This window comes from Ovis canadensis, chromosome 3 (assembly GCF_042477335.2).
Source record: "Ovis canadensis isolate MfBH-ARS-UI-01 breed Bighorn chromosome 3, ARS-UI_OviCan_v2, whole genome shotgun sequence".
In the NCBI taxonomy this organism is placed as follows: Eukaryota; Metazoa; Chordata; class Mammalia; order Artiodactyla; family Bovidae; genus Ovis; species Ovis canadensis.
This window is the reverse complement of record NC_091247.1, coordinates 138808390-138826122: the sequence shown is the minus strand read 5'-3', so window position 1 is coordinate 138826122 and position 17733 is coordinate 138808390. Positions and strand designations below refer to the sequence as shown.

The following is a 17733-nucleotide window of genomic DNA, read 5'->3' as shown; positions in this document are numbered from 1 at the left end:
GAAAAGACTGAGGGATGTGTGATGATCCATTTAGCTTCTCCAGTCACCAGTTACCTTGTAAATGACCTGAAATGTTTATGATGTGAAAAATAAAGATTTTCTGAGAATTTATTTTCTTGTCAGAGATTATTTTTCTTTCCTAAGCTTCTTTATCTTAGAGTAGGTACGACAGGTAAACAGAATTTTAGTGTTTTGTTCTTAACAGCTGTTAAAGTTTACAATGACGCTAGAAGAGTTTTGAATTTGTATATTTTAATTTGTAAAATATTCCTGTTACCAGATTGCTAAATGGGAAATCGCTAAACTCAAAGAGTATCTTCAAAATCAGGTTTAACTTGAAAAAGGCAACCAACCCAAGGCTGAGAATCAATCCTTGGCGTTGTACTATCTGAAGACCTATTCAGGATTTGGGGGACTGGGCTTCCCCTTTCATTTATCAAGTGTTTACTGTGAACTATATCCTAGGCCTTGAGGATACATAGTGAAAAGGCATCACCCCCTGCCCTCAAGATTACTCTGTCTGACTGGAGATGTGATATTTAGATACCTTTAATGGATGTATGTAAAAAGAGCATGGTGGATAGAGTTTACGGTAACTGGGGGAGTTAGCAAAGACTGCATTAAAATTCGTTTATATCAAAGATAAGAGTTATGAGCCCAGAAGGAGGACCAGCTCAGTGAACTGTACTTTTAAATTTTGGGAGACCCAAGAAAGCATGTTTTAGCAGAAAACTTCAACAAAGAACAAAGTGAAGGCTCAAAGTGTAGTAGACAGGGAAGATGAGCCTGAATAGGTGCAAGGCAGGCCGATTACCACACTGGAGCGTCAGCACTTGGTGCCTGCGTTCTTATGAGTGGTTTTGAATGAAGACAACCCTCAATCCACATGGCTCTTTTTAAACACAGTCATTAGGAGTTATTTAAATGATTTCACCAACGGTTATGAAAACAAACTTGAAACAAGTTTATTCTTTTTTTTGTTTAGTCGAAAGAAAATCTATTCAGGTTTTCACAGATGAGTTGGACAACATGTCCATTTGCTCTCAGAAACTGTTATTAAACAAGCTTATGTTGAGGACGTCCCTCACAGGCCAGGTTCTGAATTCTGTCTCCTCCTGGAGAAGCAAAGAGAGAGTATTGTGTAAAGGAGCGTGGCTCTTGAATTTCTGGGTCTAAAGCTAGGTCTTTTTTCTCATTACCTGGAATAAAACCAAACCCTAGTTCCCATTTTTGGCTTAGACTAGCTTAGAACTATTGGGAAAAGGAAAAAAAAAAAAAGCTTTGAAACTAACCAAAACAGTCATAATTTAAAGTACTGGAGAAGAGCATGACAATTTCTTACATTGGTTGAAAGGATTAAATTAGAAATGTTCGGAGGACTACACCACAGTTTTAGTTCCTCCTCCCTCCTCCCGCCTCAGCAAGTTTGGGTGTGGTCTTTTGCTAAATAAACTAAACAGCTGTTGGAATCTCCAGAGCTTGGTTTACAAAGATGAGCAATGCAGTTTCTTCCCTCCAGGAAGTTTCTTTCCTTCTGGAAGTTTCTTCTCTCAAGTTTCTTCCTTTAGTGCTTCTTAAACTGTGATTTAGGGACCAATCACCTGAAAGAGTTGTATTCTCTTGTCCCTCTCCAGAGACTATCATTTATTAGGCCTAAGATGGGGTCTAGGAATCTACCTTTTTAAAAAAAAAGCAGTCCAGAGGATACAGATAAAGATTCCTTGATGTTCTATTTTGAGAAACTTTGACTTAGAAATGCTAGTAATAGAAATGTAATGTGATGTTTTGTAATAAAGTTATAAAAGAAGATGATACCATGTAAGCTATCCAGGAAGTACGTGCAGGATTTTTTTAAGAGCTAGAAGGTAACAAAAAGCTTTTCTTAAAAAAAAAAAAAGTTTATTAAACCCATTTAAAAAATTAAGCTCAAAAAAAAAATTAAGCTCAATTTTATAAATGGTTATACAGGCATTATTCATTTAAGAACGTATAGGACTTCCGGTGGGATTATTCTGAGTTGAAATTTGGCACAACTCATTAGATTTGTGATCCTGGGGAAGTTACTTCCTAGCCTCAATTTCTTAACTTAAAAAATACTACTATCTCAACGTACAAAATAGTTACTAGCCTCTAATACTAATAACTTCCTCATGAGAATGACATTAGGAATGCAAGATACCTAGCTGATCTAGGCACCTAACTCTGTAGGCTTTTACCTTCTGGTCTTGCCCAGAGAAACATGAAGCCTCAGTTTCGGGGAATCCAGACTTTAAAACATATTAAGTGCTTAACTGTAGATAAATAAAGTGACAACATATAACATACAAGTGAGAAAACATATGACCTTGTCACGTTATTGACAAGTCACCCAGGCTGCCGCCACAAAAACTAGGATAAAGGAAAGGCAGAATGGGAGGCCAGAAATTCAGGAAAAATCCTTTTATGCACTTGCAAAAAGCAAGAACTTTATTTTGCTACTTTGCTTTGCTTACAGCGTATTTACAATTAAGGCGGCAGCGGCAGCGGAAAGTGGCTTATAAGACCTTGATTATGGGAGGTTCTCCAACATAGTTTAGCTCCAAATGCAAGCTGTTGAAAACTTAACCCCTTAAGTAGCCAGCACCAGACAAATTGGGAGAATTTAATAAAATGGCGTTTGGTGGAGTCTCACAAAGACCTCGCAAATCGGTCACCTCATTAACTGGCTGTGTGAGAACTCTCACCAGAGTTCTTGCGCCTGTACCCACAGGGCTTACACCACATTTAGAGGCATCCGCCTGCCTCTCCGCCCACCCCTAAAGGGGTGAGACTCGAGAAGTACTTTTAAGAGCGGTTAAATTAAGACTCAAAGGAGCCTTGGTGTCAAAGCAAAACTTTGCGCCGAGAGGCTCGGCCTGACACTTGTTGAGCTGCACGATTCAGCTGAAGCGTTGCTACCTAATCACTGTAAAGACGTCCCCAGAGGAGGGCCAAAATGGCGACGGACTCCTCTTGGCACAGCCCTGTTCCTCCCGGCTCTGGTAACGCCCATCAGCCAAGTGGAGGCGGTGGCTGACTTTCCCCCGCGCCACCTCATTGGACCGAACGACTGAGGCAGAGGCCAATTCTCCTCTGCCCACTCCAGGTTCTTGCCCTCGGAGCTCAGGCGGCTTTGGATTGGCTTTTATACACGTCAATTTGCGTCCTATCGCGTCTCTTTTCAGTGTTAATCCAATCATAACTTTCCTGGCTGCCCGCCTGATTTCTGATTGGTTTTGATCTGCTTCATCCTATCCCATTCCTGTCTACTTCTTATCTCCTCCCACTAGGACTTTGCCCAGGCACGTCCGAGCTCCTGGTTGGTTGTTGTTCTGTCATTCCAATGAAAGCTCTTCCAATCCCTCCTACTCACGGAGCCCGCCTGGCAGTTGACTGGCTTCTTCCCCAAGCCCATCATCTTTAGTTCCTGCCCACCTTCACTTCCTGCCTCTTTCATTGGCCTCTAAAACTGAGAGGCCGATCTTTTGGGGCGGACACCACGCACGCAACTTTGTCTTACACGCCTTAGAGAGCAAGCGAGCCTTGGCATTGGGCAATCTGTCCGTCTTTCTTCTGCAAGTCCCTCCTTTCTCCCTCCCTCATTGGGCGGGGCAGCAGTAAAGAGGCGGGGCCTAGGCCGGGCTTGTGGCGCGCTGCTCCCTCCTCCTTACCCCCCCCTCCCTGTCCGGTCCGGGTTCGCTTGCCTCGTCAGCGTCCGCGTTTTTCCTGGCCCCCCCCAACCCCCCCGGACAGGACCCCCTTGAGCTCGTCCCTCAGCTGCTACCATGAGCGGTAAGGATGAGTCCACTCCAAGCTTAGGGGTGGGAGGGGAGTGAGGGGGCGCGCGCGAGGGCTGACCGGGCGGTCCCCGCCGTGAGGGGGGGCGGGCGGGAGGCGGCGGCGGCGGCCTTGGTCCCGCCCGGGGCGGAGGGAAGGGAGGGAGAAGGGGCAGTGGCGGGGCCTCCGAGGAGGAGGAGGGGGATGGGCCACCCGCCCCGGGGGAGGGGGCAGCGTGGCCTCGCCCGCCCCCTGCCCGCCCCGGCCACGGGGGACGGGCCTTACCCCCCACTACTCGGCTGCCCGCCTGAGGCTCCTCCTGCCGGGGGCTGGAGCCGCGGGGGCGGCCCGAGCAGAGCAGGCCCCGCCCGGGCCAACCGTCTCCCTGGTCCGCCCTCTGGTCGCCGCCGGCCCCAAGGCCCTCCTCCCTTCCCCCCCTGCCGTAGATTACCCCTCCCCCCGTAAATTACCCCTCCCCCCTACCGTCCCGCCCTTTCCACGCCCCACACCCCGAAACCGCCCTTTCCCTCTAGGGCCCGCCCTCTAGCCGCCCCGAATCGCTTGATTTCTAACCCCTGGACCTCTTTAGCCCCTTATTAGTATTTATAAATGTTTCCCCACCCAAACTTTTTATCTGTTCTTTTCCCCTTTCTCCTCCTTTCCTCTTGTTACTTTTTACACTTGAGTTTTTCTCTTTCTCCATTTCCTTTGACCCTAGTTTTTAGCAAACTTTCCATCCACCCACATGTTTTATGCCTTATCTATCCTTTTTTCCCCCCTAAGTTACTTTTTCAACATGCCCGCCGACCCTCGTATTTCCTGTACCAAAAGCACCTTTTCAATGTTTTCTGAGTTTAATTTTGTGCAAGGGAGAATTGAGGTCCAGTTTTGGCATCACTGAGCCTAGATCACATCCTACTGGTCTGCAACTGTTCCTTCTCCCCGAATCCTTTTTTTAATACTGGCGCCTTTCACCTTCCTGTTAGTCATTTGTTTCATCACAGCTTCTTTTATCCTTTCTCACTTTTTAAGTTTGCTTTATCCAATTTTAAGTTATTTAAAAATTATTTCTAGACCAAGATCACTCCATGGATGAAATGACAGCAGTGGTGAAGATTGAAAAAGGAGTTGGTGGCAATAACGGGGGCAATGGAAATGGTAGTGGTGCCTTTTCTCAGGCTCGAAGCAGCAGCGCAGGCAGTAGCAGCAGCAGCGGAGGAGGAGGGCAGGTAAGTGATGATCCTGACAGAATGGGGAAGGTGCTGAGAGGCTGTAAATATCCTTAGATGACTGTCTTTTTACAGAAAAAATTTTGGGGAAGGGCTAAACCATTTTATAATAGGGAAGTAAGCACAGAGACAAGTGACTTGGAGATCCCCCTAAATGAGAGTTTCAACAGTATAGATAGATCCAACTTTTTGGTTGGTTGGGTTTTTCTTTTTTTTCCCCGTTTGCGCTGTTACACTGCCCCCTCGTCTGGCAAATGGGTATCACTAAAGTAACTCCTTTCCTCTCCCTTATTTCTGGCCAGGAATCCCAGCCATCCCCTTTGGCTCTGCTGGCAGCAACTTGCAGCAGAATTGAGTCACCCAATGAAAACAGCAACAACTCCCAGGGCCCAAGCCAGTCAGGGGGCACAGGTGAGCTTGACCTCACAGCCACACAACTTTCCCAGGGTGCCAATGGCTGGCAGATCATCTCTTCCTCCTCTGGGGCTACCCCTACCTCGAAGGAACAGAGTGGCAGCAGTACCAACGGCAACAATGGCAGTGAGTCTTCAAAGAATCGCACGGTCTCCGGTGGGCAGTATGTTGTGGCTGCCACTTCTAACCTTCAGAACCAGCAAGTCCTGACAGGACTACCTGGAGTGATGCCTAATATTCAGTATCAAGTAATCCCACAGTTCCAGACCGTTGATGGGCAACAGCTGCAGTTTGCTGCCACTGGGGCCCAAGTGCAGCAGGATGGTTCAGGTCAGATACAGATCATACCAGGTGCAAACCAACAGATCATCACAAATCGAGGAAGTGGAGGCAACATCATTGCTGCTATGCCAAACCTACTCCAGCAGGCTGTCCCCCTTCAAGGCCTGGCTAATAATGTACTCTCAGGACAGACTCAGTATGTGACCAATGTACCAGTGGCCCTGAATGGGAATATCACCTTGCTGCCTGTCAACAGCGTTTCTGCAGCTACCTTGACTCCTAGCTCTCAGGCAGTCACGATCAGCAGCTCTGGGTCCCAGGAGAGTGGCTCACAGCCTGTCACCTCAGGGACTGCCATCAGTTCTGCCAGTTTGGTATCTTCACAAGCCAGTTCCAGCTCCTTTTTCACCAATGCCAATAGCTACTCAACAACTACTACCACCAGCAACATGGGAATTATGAACTTCACCACCAGCGGATCAGCAGGGACCAACTCTCAGAGCCAGACACCCCAGAGGGTCAGTGGGCTTCAGGGATCTGATACTCTGAACATCCAGCAGAACCAGACATCTGGAGGTTCACTGCAAGCAAGTCAGCAAAAAGAGGGAGAGCAAAACCAGCAGACACAGCAACAACAACAAATTCTCATCCAGCCTCAGCTGGTTCAAGGGGGACAGGCTCTTCAGGCCCTCCAAGCCGCCCCATTGTCAGGGCAGACCTTTACAACTCAAGCTATCTCCCAGGAAACCCTCCAGAACCTTCAGCTTCAGGCTGTTCCAAACTCTGGCCCCATCATCATCCGGACACCAACAGTGGGGCCCAATGGACAGGTCAGTTGGCAGACTCTTCAGCTGCAGAACCTCCAAGTTCAGAACCCACAAGCCCAGACAATCACCTTGGCCCCAATGCAGGGTGTTTCTTTGGGGCAGACCAGCAGCAGCAATACCACCCTTACACCTATTGCCTCAGCTGCCTCCATCCCTGCCGGCACAGTCACTGTGAATGCTGCTCAGCTCTCCTCCATGCCTGGCCTCCAGACCATTAACCTCAGTGCATTGGGTGCTTCAGGAATCCAGGTCCACCAGCTTCCAAGCCTGCCCTTGGCGATAGCAAATGCCTCAGGTAAGACTTGAAATCTTGTGCATTTATCTCTAGAGCTACTTAGCATCTCAGCTGAAACCACTGAGTCTAAAGAAGAGGGAGTAGAATCTTTTGAGGGCAGTGCTTCTGAGGGCAAGTCATTTAGAGAAATAGCAATGATTTTAAGTCATTTGGAGCTGACTTAATAAGAACTTTTTCCTCTTCAGTTAATCTGTCCAGAAAGGAGCATTTCTGGGCAGTGTCCTTGGGGTCTGTACTTTCAGTGCCTGGTACTACAGTACAAGAGTGGGCAAACTTTTTCTTTAAAGGGCCAGATAGTAAATATTTTAGGCCTTGTGGGCCACATAAGTTCTCAGTTATGTGTACTTTTTTGTTTCTGCAACCTTTTAAAAATATAAAATATTCTTACCTTGAGGGCTTTATTTGGCTTGAGGGTTCTTCTCTGCTGATAGGAATGGATTATAAACTTATCTGTAGGGTAGTTATTAAATCATCAGATATTTCTCACAAACTGTAAGCAGGGGAAAACTGATGGATTCCAAAGGACTTCAACAAACTAAGTTCCCTGGTTAATCTTTTAGTTAACCAGAAGAGCTACCCTTTGAGGTTTAATTTTTTCAACTCCTACTTAGCTTGAAAGTATTAATGTGTATTTTTAATAAGCTTCCTAGGTGATTTTCTTCTGTTTTGTTTCTTAAGCCTCCTAGGTAGTGATTCTAATACTTTCTAGATTAGAGAGCCACTTTCTAGACTGCTTTGAAACTAGTGTATGGTTGAAAGGTAGGAGAGAACAGAAGTGGGGCACAGAGTGGAGTGGGGAGATGGAATTGAGAGGAATTAGAAGTAAGAACTTTGAGGGGGAAAGAGAATTGTCAAGGAAGGAGATGTATATATTGGAATGTATGTTGAATCAGTTGACACTATTCAGTCATTTATTTTAAACTGTATTTTACTAGTATTGGTTAATTTGAAATTTAAAACCTCTATTTAAAACGGTGAGAATTTATTTAGAGTTTATCATTTTAAATTTCATGGTGATAGAACTAATCTTTAATGAAGCACATTAGGATACATATGCATCTTTATATTCTGGCATGATATATAGAAATTATGATGAGAAGTAGTTTAATACCACTGAACTTCTACTTCTGTTGGTGTATCTGTGGATTTGTTAATTGTTTACTTTTATTATAGAGTTCTCATTCTGTTTAGATTGGTTCTTATGTAAGAGAGGGTAACAAATAGGCAACCATATTTCCTGCTTCCTGCAGCTTAGGAAAATCTGTGGTGGGGAGTTCTGCTCAAGTTCACTGCTTTCTTACAGTCTTGTATGTTTAAAATTACTACATTTTGAGCCTTAACAGACAGAAATTTTGTTAGTGAATTGGAATTTTTAAAATAGAAGGTTAGAGCTGAAAGAGACCTTAGGAATCATCTCATACTCCTGCCTTATTTTCCCGATAAGGACTTTGAGATACTGGAAGCACGTATGTTATGAGACTACTCACTGTTAGTTCTAGTCTGGCGCATCCATTACCTATTAATTTTAACTTGGGACAAGAGATGTCATGTTTCAACTTGGGACATGCTTTAAATTGTTAAAAATCTTTTGGAAAATATATCTTTTGTTAGTTTGAAATTTAAGGCTAGAGAGCTGGCAAGTGTTTATAGACTAAAAATTATGTGAGTAGAAATAGGAAAAGTTTATAAAAACTGAACGTAACAGCTTTGAAAATTAGACACTTTCTGGGCAACCTACGTTTGTGTGTTTGTTTTCTCTTTGGTCTCAAGTTATTGAGATTGTTGCAGATAGTATTAATTTGGATCCTTGCAGTGTGTAAACGGTTGATAACTTGAGCTCCAAGGAACAGTTATGAGACACTTTCATTGCTAAATCATGGTCTGGGGAAGTCTGCCATTTACTTTGTCATAGGATAGGGCTACCTTCCTAGCTGTTATTGATGGTCTCTGAGCTCTAGAAAACGCATGCCTTTCTATAAGATAGTAGCAGCTTGACATTCACTAAGAAGAGAATGAAGCTCTGAAAGGCCATTTTGTGAGAGTTGAGATTGCTTTGTTAATAGTGGTTTTGAAGATATGTGTTTCCTCCTTTCTGGTTAGTCATAGTTGTGCAACATGTTTTCCCCTTCAATTGATCTGACTTCAGCCTTAATGAAAGATAATGCAGTCATTTCCTGGAAGCTTAGTGCTCTTTAGCTGTTGCCTGGCTGCTACAAAGTCTCTCATTTTACCCCTTTTTCTGGTATATAGTTATTTTATTAGAAAAATTCAGCCTCTTGGCAGTATGATGTAGTGGAAAGAGCGATTAATATGAGCTCATGTTGTAAGATAGGTAAGTAGATAGCATTCTGCAAAGGGAGCCATTATTTTTAAATGGTTGTGGAAGACTGCAGCTTCTGTGTCACTTAATAGATTTAGTCTTTTTTTTTTTGGCCCTACCGCATGGCTTCTTGTAGGATCCTAGTTCCCTAAATAGGGATTGAACCCTTACACCCCCACCTCCCACCTCTAGCAGTGAAATTGAAGAGTCCCAGCCACTGGACGGCCAGGGAATTTCCACATTTATTATTTTTAAAAGTCATCTTTTAAAACTTTTCTAAGTTCTCTTGTTGACTTTTATTATATTTATTTGTTAGCTTGAATATACAGGCAAAGGCACAAACTTAGACCCCAAATCAGCCACCCATCTCTGTATTCCTGTTTTTCACAGTTCTGCCACTGGTGGGTGATAGTGAAGTAGGGACCACCCGTGGAATGATCTATTGGCTCTTAGTTTTTGTTGTTATTTTTTAAGTGAGCAGCTTTTCCTTTTTTAAAAAATTAACACCCTGTCCCCTTTATCCTTGTATCAACACTCTTTTCCTCTCATTTGGTAGTTATACGCTCTGATCTCGGTTCTGGGTTTTTTGTGTTTTTTTTTTTTTAAGCTTCAGACTTTTTTCTCAGCCCTGGCTAAGTTCAAAAAACTCTTCCCCAAGGTTGAGGAGGGGCCAGTTTTGAAAGACTTAGTTTGGATGACTTCGTGGGAGTTCTGCCTAACAAAGAGTGCGGGACTGGGCTTTGGCAAGAGAATAAAACATATTTCCTTGATAGCTATAATTGACTCATGAAGCAAATTTCAGACACTAAAAATAAAAATTTCACATCTGCTTAGTTTTATTGGGGTCAGGAAAATGTCTCCTCTTAGAAGTTAAGTTGAATGCGATACCAGAGTTGGTTTGCCAACAGTGTCGCTAAACTTGGGGTCAGATTGCTGAGACCTATTTTGTTAACAGAGTTGTATTTTAGACTAGTTCATTTGAACATAAGTGTTAAGTGGGTTTAGTTGGTTTAAATGTGTCCAGAATTATCATTCTAGTGCAAAGGGTCATACAAGAGAATTTTCTATTTTAAAATAATATACTTCTATTGACTATAACATCAAATGTTTCAGCATCATTTGCTTTCTTTAGTGTGATTTTATAAGTGTAATTTAAATGAGTTCAGTGTAAGTAGAAAAGATCTTTAAAATCTAGGTGCCTTGATTGATTTGGAAAGACTGAGAAGACAGTCTTGAGAGTTTTTCATTTGTTCCTATTTATTTATTCCAATGGCTTTCTGTCAATGACGTCATTGTTAAATATCATTGCATTGTGTAATGTGGTCCTTTTAGTTCTTAATTAAATAACAAGAGCACAAGGGTGCCTAGTGTTTTGGAAAAATTTAGTATCTGTTCTGTTCTCAGATCTCCCTTTCTCTTTATTCTACATTGTAAAGTAGCATATAAATGTTGGCACTAAAAATGTAGTTCTGCTCATTTCTTGGTTCTAATTGTTTTGTTGTCCCTCCTTGAAAATATTTTAAATGTAAGAGGAACACCTGTAGAAAAGCTGTATTACATAATGTTCTGTAAGTTACTGATTGTGTAAACATTAATAGATAATAATTAGTTGAAATTTTTCAGTTTGCCATTTAATTGAAAAGTGTATTTTTCATATTTCTTGTGGAAGGTATGTAAAAATAAGCAGCATGACAATATACAGCCTTGACATACTCCTTTTCCTATTTGGAACCAGTCTGTTGTTCCATGTCCAGTTCTAACTGTTGCTTCCTGACCTGCATACAGGTTTCTCAAGAGGCAAGTCAGGTGGTCTGGTATTCCCATCTCTTTCAGAATTTTCCACAGTTTATTGTGATCCACACAGTCAGAGGCTTTGGCATAGTCAATAAAGCAGAAATAGGTGTTTTTCTGGAACGATCTTGCTTTTTCGATGATCCAGCAGATGTTGGAGATTTGATCTCTGGTTCCTCTGCCTTTCCTAAAACCAGCTTGAACATCTGGAAGTTCATGGTTCCACGTATTGCTGAAGCCTGGCTTGGAGAATTTTGAGCATTACTTTGCTAGCGTGTGAGATGAGTGCAATTGTGCGGTAGTCTGAGCATTCTTTGGCATTGCCTTTCTTTGGGATTGGAATGAAAACTGACCTTTTCCAGTCCTGTGGCCACTGCTGAGTTTTCCAAATTTGCTGGCATAATGAGTGCAGCACTTTCACAGCATCATCTTTCAGGATTTGAAATAGCTCCACTGGAATTCCATCACTTCCACTAGCTTTGTTTGTAGTGATGCTTTCTAAGGCCCACTTGACTTCACATTCCAGGATGTCTGGCTCTAGGTGAGTGATCACACCATCATGATTATCTGGGTCGTGAAGATCTTTTTTGTACAGTTCTTCTGTGTATTCCTGCCACCTCTTAATATCTTCTGCTTCTGTTAGGTCCATACCATTTCTGTCCTTTATCGAGCCCATCTTTGCATGAAATGTTCCCTTGGTATCTCTGATATTCTTGAAGAGATCTCTAGTCTTTTTTCATTCTGTTGTTTTCCTCTATGTGTTTGCATTGATCGCTGAAGAAGGCTTTCTTATCTCTTCTTGCTATTCTTTGGAACTCTGCATTCAGATGCTTATATCTTTCCTTTTCTTCTTTGCTTTTTGCTTCTCTTCTTTTCACAGCTATTTGTAAGGCCTCCCCAGACAGCCATTTTGCTTTTTTGCATTTCTTTTTCATGGGGATGGTCTTGATCCCTGTCTCCTATATGGATGTGAGAGTTGAACTGTGAAGAAATCTGAGCGCCGAAGAATTGATGCTTTTGAATTGTGGTGTTGGAGAAGACTCTTGAGAGTCCCATGGACTGCAAGGAGACCCAACCAGTCCATTCTGAAGGAGATCAGCCCTGGGATTTCTTTGGAAGAAATGATGCTAAAGCTGAAACTCCAGTACTTTGGCCACCTCATGCGAAGAGTTGACTCGCTGGAAAAGACACTGATGCTGGGAGGGATTGGGGGCAGGAGGAGAAGGGGATGACACAGGATGAGATGGCTGGATGGCATCACTGACTTGATGGATGTGAGTTTGAGTGAACTCTGGGAGTTGGTGATGGACAGGGAAGCCTGGCGTGCTGCAATTCATGGGGTCGCAAAGAGTCGGACACGACTGAGTGACTGAACTGAACCGATGTCAGAATAGTATTATCCCTAACATTTAACATTATTATACTAGATCTGCAGCATTATTTAACAGGTACATGTCCATACTGTGACTACATTGTTAATGCCATGCTAGGTTTTAAGAATTGGTCCTTTTAGAAGACCCTGAAAAAGTTTCTGAAGGAAGTTTTTTCCTTCAGAATTGGTTGCAAATCTGGACTATAATTTGAATTTGTACTTCTGTTCCAGTGTTTTTTAAGCTCTGGCAATATTACTTGTTTGACAAGTTTGGGTATACCTATCTGATTTATTCTGAATCTTTCTCACCCTATACCTGTATACAAAATTAATAATTTAACATGTACAAAATAAATAATAATTTAACAATTTCGAAGAAGGGGTTAAAATATAAAATACCCAGGTCAAGACAAAGACGTGCCCTTTATGAGATGAGAGAATCAGTTAAAAATCTACATGTCCAGGAATTCCCTGGAGGTCCAGTGGTTAGTACTCAGGGCCTTCACTGCTGTGGGCCTGTGTTCAATCACTGGTCATGCTTCGAGGTTCAGCCAAACCAAAACAAAAGCAAAGCAAACAAATCTACATTTCTGAGAAAAAAAAATTTAATGGTTTTCACAGTAAATCAAATGTCTGCTGCAAGTAATCTAGATAAGGTAAAATGCTATTGAGATGGAGCTTTTCAGATTATTCCATGTGTTCTTCATTAACTTGACACTGTTTGGATTGCTTAGAAGTTATAGCTCTTTGCAAACATATTGTAATTAAACCAGACTCTCCATGTTAATAGCAGTTAAACTGAAGATTGCTGGAGTTGGAAACCCTCATCCCCTCCAATACTCTTCTTTTGAAACCTAAGGTGTAGAAAGATTCAGTAACTTGTCAGAGGTCATTGACAAAATTTACAGTGACAGATCTTTTGACTTCAGATCAATATCATTTCCACCACACTACTACTCTCTTGTAGAAACATCGATTTGTTTTTTGACCCAATTCAGTTATTTTGAAGAGTTAAATTGTAACTTAAGACAAAAAATTGAAAAAAAAAGAAGCAAAAAGCATGGTTAAATCAACAGCCTTTTTATAAACTTTGTTATGGATCAGAATTGTTACAACCAGATCTATTAATTTGAATTTATTTAATCTGTAATTAAATGTAATGTAAATAATCAATGATATGAGTACATTAAGGAAGGAAGGAGCAAGATGGTAAAAGAGAAGTCAGAGATTTTCATAATCAGTTTTTTGAAAGCATGAAGGTCCGCTGTTATATTGACGTGAGAGTGTTATTCTGGTGGCTCAGTAAAGAATATGCCTGCAGTGGGGGAACCCTGTGTTCGATCACTGAGTTGGGAAGATCCCCTGGAGGAGGGCATGGCAACCCATTCCAGTATTTTTGCCTGAAGAATCTCCATGGACAGAGGATCCTGGCAGCCTACAGTCCATTGGGTCACGGAGTTGAACACGACTGAGCTACTAAGCACAGCACAGCACATTACCCAACCCTCCTTTTTTTTTCCCCTTACTAGGAAGATGTGATATGTTTCCCTGATTGTACCTAATTTTTTCCTTGATGGATTTGAGACGTTTTGATAGCAAACTTTCTCCTTATTGTCCCTACTATTTTCCATTTTATTCTGAAAATTTCCTTTCAGTGCCTTCCTTCTGCTCCCATATTTCTGATTAAATAGTATATGTATATCTCTTGATGTACTAGGGGATATGGTTTAACAACCTTTTTTTTTAAAAAAATTATGTATTTTTAGCTGTGCTGGTTGCTGTGCATGGGGTTTCTCTAGTTGGCGGCAAGTGGGGCTACTCAGGTTGCTGTGTGCAAGTTATTGTGGTGGCTTCTCTTGTTGCGGAGCCTATGCTCTAGGGTTTGGGGGCTCAGTAGTTGTGGTGCATGGTCTTAGTTGCCCTTCAGCATGTGAGATCTAGTTCCCCAAGAGATTGAATCCATGTCCCCTGGGTTGGCAGGCGGATTCTTAACTACTGGACCACCAGCGAAGTCCTAAAAAAACCTTGGAGAAACTGTATAGGGCCTGATTTTGTCCAGGCCCTAGACAGACAATGCATAATATTTCTTACAGTTACTGGTGATACATCTGAAAGTAATCTGCTTAGGATTCTTTGGCAGTTTCTTGCATTTGTGAAGAAAAATGTACTTCAAATGTATACAGACCACTTGTCTTCTTTTTTTTTGAATCTTTATTCATCCCATTCGTCTTAAAGAAGGTAAAAAGCCTGTAACTCTGAAAACTATTTGAAAATTTTTTATATTGTCAAGAAATTTTTTTCTTTTGGTATTCTTTTAAAGGATTATCTGTTGGCATTATTACGTTTTGAATGGCCTCCTTATTTATTCTTAAATGCTGTTAAGAAATGCAGTAATACTCATGGTTCAGTTAACTTACATAGGCATTTAACTAACACCAGTATACTTAGTAATGTAACTGTTCCCTACAAGGCTTAAGAATTAGATGCAAAAGTGTTAAGTGGAAGTGGGTTCTAACTTTGATGCTTCGTTCATAGACAAGTTTAATGAAATTTATTGAGCATTTATTGTATATCAAATGTGTTAGGCTCTTGGAATTCATTGAACAGATGATATTGTCTCTTGCCTTCTTGGAGCTCCAGTTGCTATTGTGCTATAGTTACCTACACTTAATACATTTTAAGGGGGACCAGTTCAGAATCCACCTGCAATGTGGGAGACCTGGGTTTAATCCCTGGGTTGGGAAGATCCCCTGGAGAAGCAGGGGATCCCACTGGAGTGGCGACCCACTCCAGTATTCTTGCCTGACAGAGGAGGCTGGTGGGCTGCAGTTGTTGGGATCACAAAGAGTTGGATATGACTGAACAAATAACCATATATACAGTTTCCACAACTAATCATGAGAGTTACAGCAAAGTAAATGAGATAATAGGCTCCACAGTATTTTGGATTTAAATTAGTCTTCTTGTACTGTGTCATGTATTGTCAGTTATTAATTTTTAATTAAAAATGTTGCCATGCCCTTTAAATACTTAAACTGTTTTTACCTATAATTTTGGCTCAAGTTTGTAAAAGCAGATCCATGGCAAGAGGGAAGAAATTTGTATAAATTTTGTGATGTACTTAATGATATTTTTCTTTGGTCACTGTTAAATCCCTGGCATTTATGTAGTTTTAGGGGAAAATTGTTTAAAATGAAAGAATATGCAAGGCAATATAGTTTGCTTTTTTTTAAAACTGATTTTTTTTTCTTATTTATTTGTCTACATCAGATCTTAGTTGAGTCATGTGGGATCTTTCGTTGAGGCGCACAGACTCTCTAATTGCGGTGCGTGGGCTCAGTAGATGTGGCAGATGGGCCCTGTCATTGCAGCGCTCGGGATCATTGCTCTGTGGCATGTGGGATCTTAGTTCCCCAACCAGGGATCACATCTGTTTTCCTTGAGTTGGAAGGCAGATTCTTAACCACTGGACCACCAGGGAAGTCCCTAAGTAATTATTGTTAGGAAAAAAACCATGTAACATAAAATTTACCATCTTAACCCTTTTTAAGTGAACAGGTCAGTAGTGTTAGGTATATTCATGTTGTTATGCAACAGATCTCCAAAACTTTTTCATCTTACAAAATTGAAACACAGTCTATACCTCTTAAGATCTGTATTTCCCCTCCTTTCCCAGACCTTTGCAGTCATTATTCTACTTTGTATTTCAGTGAATTTGATTACTTTAGGTATACCATACAAGTGGAATCATACAGTATTTGTCTTTTTGCAACAAGCTTATTTCATTTAGCATAATGTCTTCTAAGCTCAACTATATTGTAGCATGTGACAGGATTTCCTTCCTTTTTAAAAAAAGTCACTTATTTATCTATTAGTATTTATTTATTTGGCTACTCTAGGTCTTCATTGGAGCACGTGATATCTTTAGTTATAGTATGTGAGCTCCTAGTTGCAGCACATGGGATCTGGTTCCCTGACCAGGGATTGAACCTGGGCCCTCTTCAGTGGAAGCAGAGAGTCTTAACTTCTCGACCTCTTGGGAAGTCCCAAGCGTACTTTTAAAGATAAATCATGCTTAGGTAACTGGTAATTGCTTACCTTCTTATTTTGATTCCTTATATACAAATGACTGCAGAAAACAAAGATGGCTTGTTGCTGGCAAGCATTTCCCTTTTTGGAATTGATTCATTGACCCCTCTGAGCCCCAGAAAATGACAAATTGTCCTTTTATCCCATATTGGATATCCTCCTCTAGCTCATATAGAGGTTTAGGAAATTGTAGCATGGCCAGGTATCTTGGTGTAGTGGTAATTAATCTTTTAGTCAAATACCCGATCAGAGCTATCTTTAATAAAAGCACTAACATATGATCACATTGTATTATTTTTAACTGAAATGTGAAATTCAGATGCATCCAGACTTTAATTACTAATAGGTCTTTGATTTATTCCTGAAAACATCATGATGACTAATTAAGTCTTAAAATTTTATTAGAATAACCAGGATGGAGGTATTATAAAATATTATTCTATCACATTATCTAGATGTGTCTTACCATTAAAATTTAAGAACTAGGCATTTATTTAAACTTTTAAGAAGTAGGCACATGCAATAGAGATTATATGAAATAGGCACCTTCATTTCCAGTACTACTTTCTTTCTTTTTTTTTTTTCCAGTACTACTTTCTTAGTACTGAAAATTATCACTCCATGGACTGTTTGGTTTTAATCATTACTTTGCTTGCAAAGGAATTTGATGCTGGTTAAAGTGGTCCTGGGGCTTCCCTGGTGGCTCAGTGGTAAAGAATCCACTTGCCAGTGTAGTGGACATGGCTTGATCCAGAGGGGATCCCACATGCTAAGCTCATGCGCCACAACTACTGAGCCTGTGCTCTAGAGCCCAGGAGCCACAGCTGCTGAGCCCATGTGCCACAACTGCTGAAGCCCACTTGCCCTCGAGCCTGTGCTATGATAAATAAGTAAATATTTATTAAATAAATAAAAGTGGTACTGGGACTTCCCTGGTGGTCCAGAGGTTAGTACTCTGCACTCCCAGGACAGGGAGCCCAAGTTCAATTTGTGGTTGGGAACTAGATCCCACATGCTGCAACTAAAGATCCCATGTTATGTGCCATAACTAAGACTCAGCACAGCCAAATAAATGTTCTTAAAAATAATATTAAATAAAAGTGGTACCAGCCAAGAGATTTGTCCATTTCCAAAAAGCTAAGCATCAAACTTATAGCAGACTTTTTTTTAAGCCCCATAAAACCTCAGTATTATAGATAACTTTGTCCAGAATGATTCTCTTGATAACAATGTCACTGAAGGATTACTAATGTTGCATCATCTGAAAACCCCCTCATAAAAGGAAGACATCCCAGGGCCACTGTAAAGATTGTTTGGAC

General features: G+C 41.5%; 1 protein-coding gene and 1 long non-coding RNA gene across 4 annotated transcripts in view; one reads left to right on the top strand and one right to left on the bottom strand.

Annotated features, from left to right (window-relative positions):
* Positions 1-940: 940 nt before the first annotated feature.
* LOC138435737 (uncharacterized) lies at positions 941-4167 on the bottom strand. Its single transcript, XR_011255212.1, has 2 exons — positions 4081-4167; positions 941-1115 (listed from the first exon to the last, which is right to left on the bottom strand). It is a non-coding gene; the product is annotated as an uncharacterized lncRNA (long non-coding RNA).
* The window catches only part of SP1 (Sp1 transcription factor), a 33929-nt gene continuing 19808 nt past the window's right edge, over positions 3613-17733 (top strand). Inside the window, exons 1-3 of one of the 3 annotated variants that reach the window (XM_069580713.1) lie at positions 3613-3810; positions 4870-5024; positions 5327-6842. In XM_069580713.1, the coding sequence (XP_069436814.1) occupies positions 3804-3810; positions 4870-5024; positions 5327-6842 (1678 nt within the window). In that variant the 5' untranslated portion in view covers positions 3613-3803. Of the gene's footprint in view, positions 3811-4313; positions 4777-4869; positions 5025-5326; positions 6843-17733 lie in introns of those variants that run through there. The other 2 variants (XM_069580715.1, XM_069580714.1) reach the window with 2 other exon arrangements.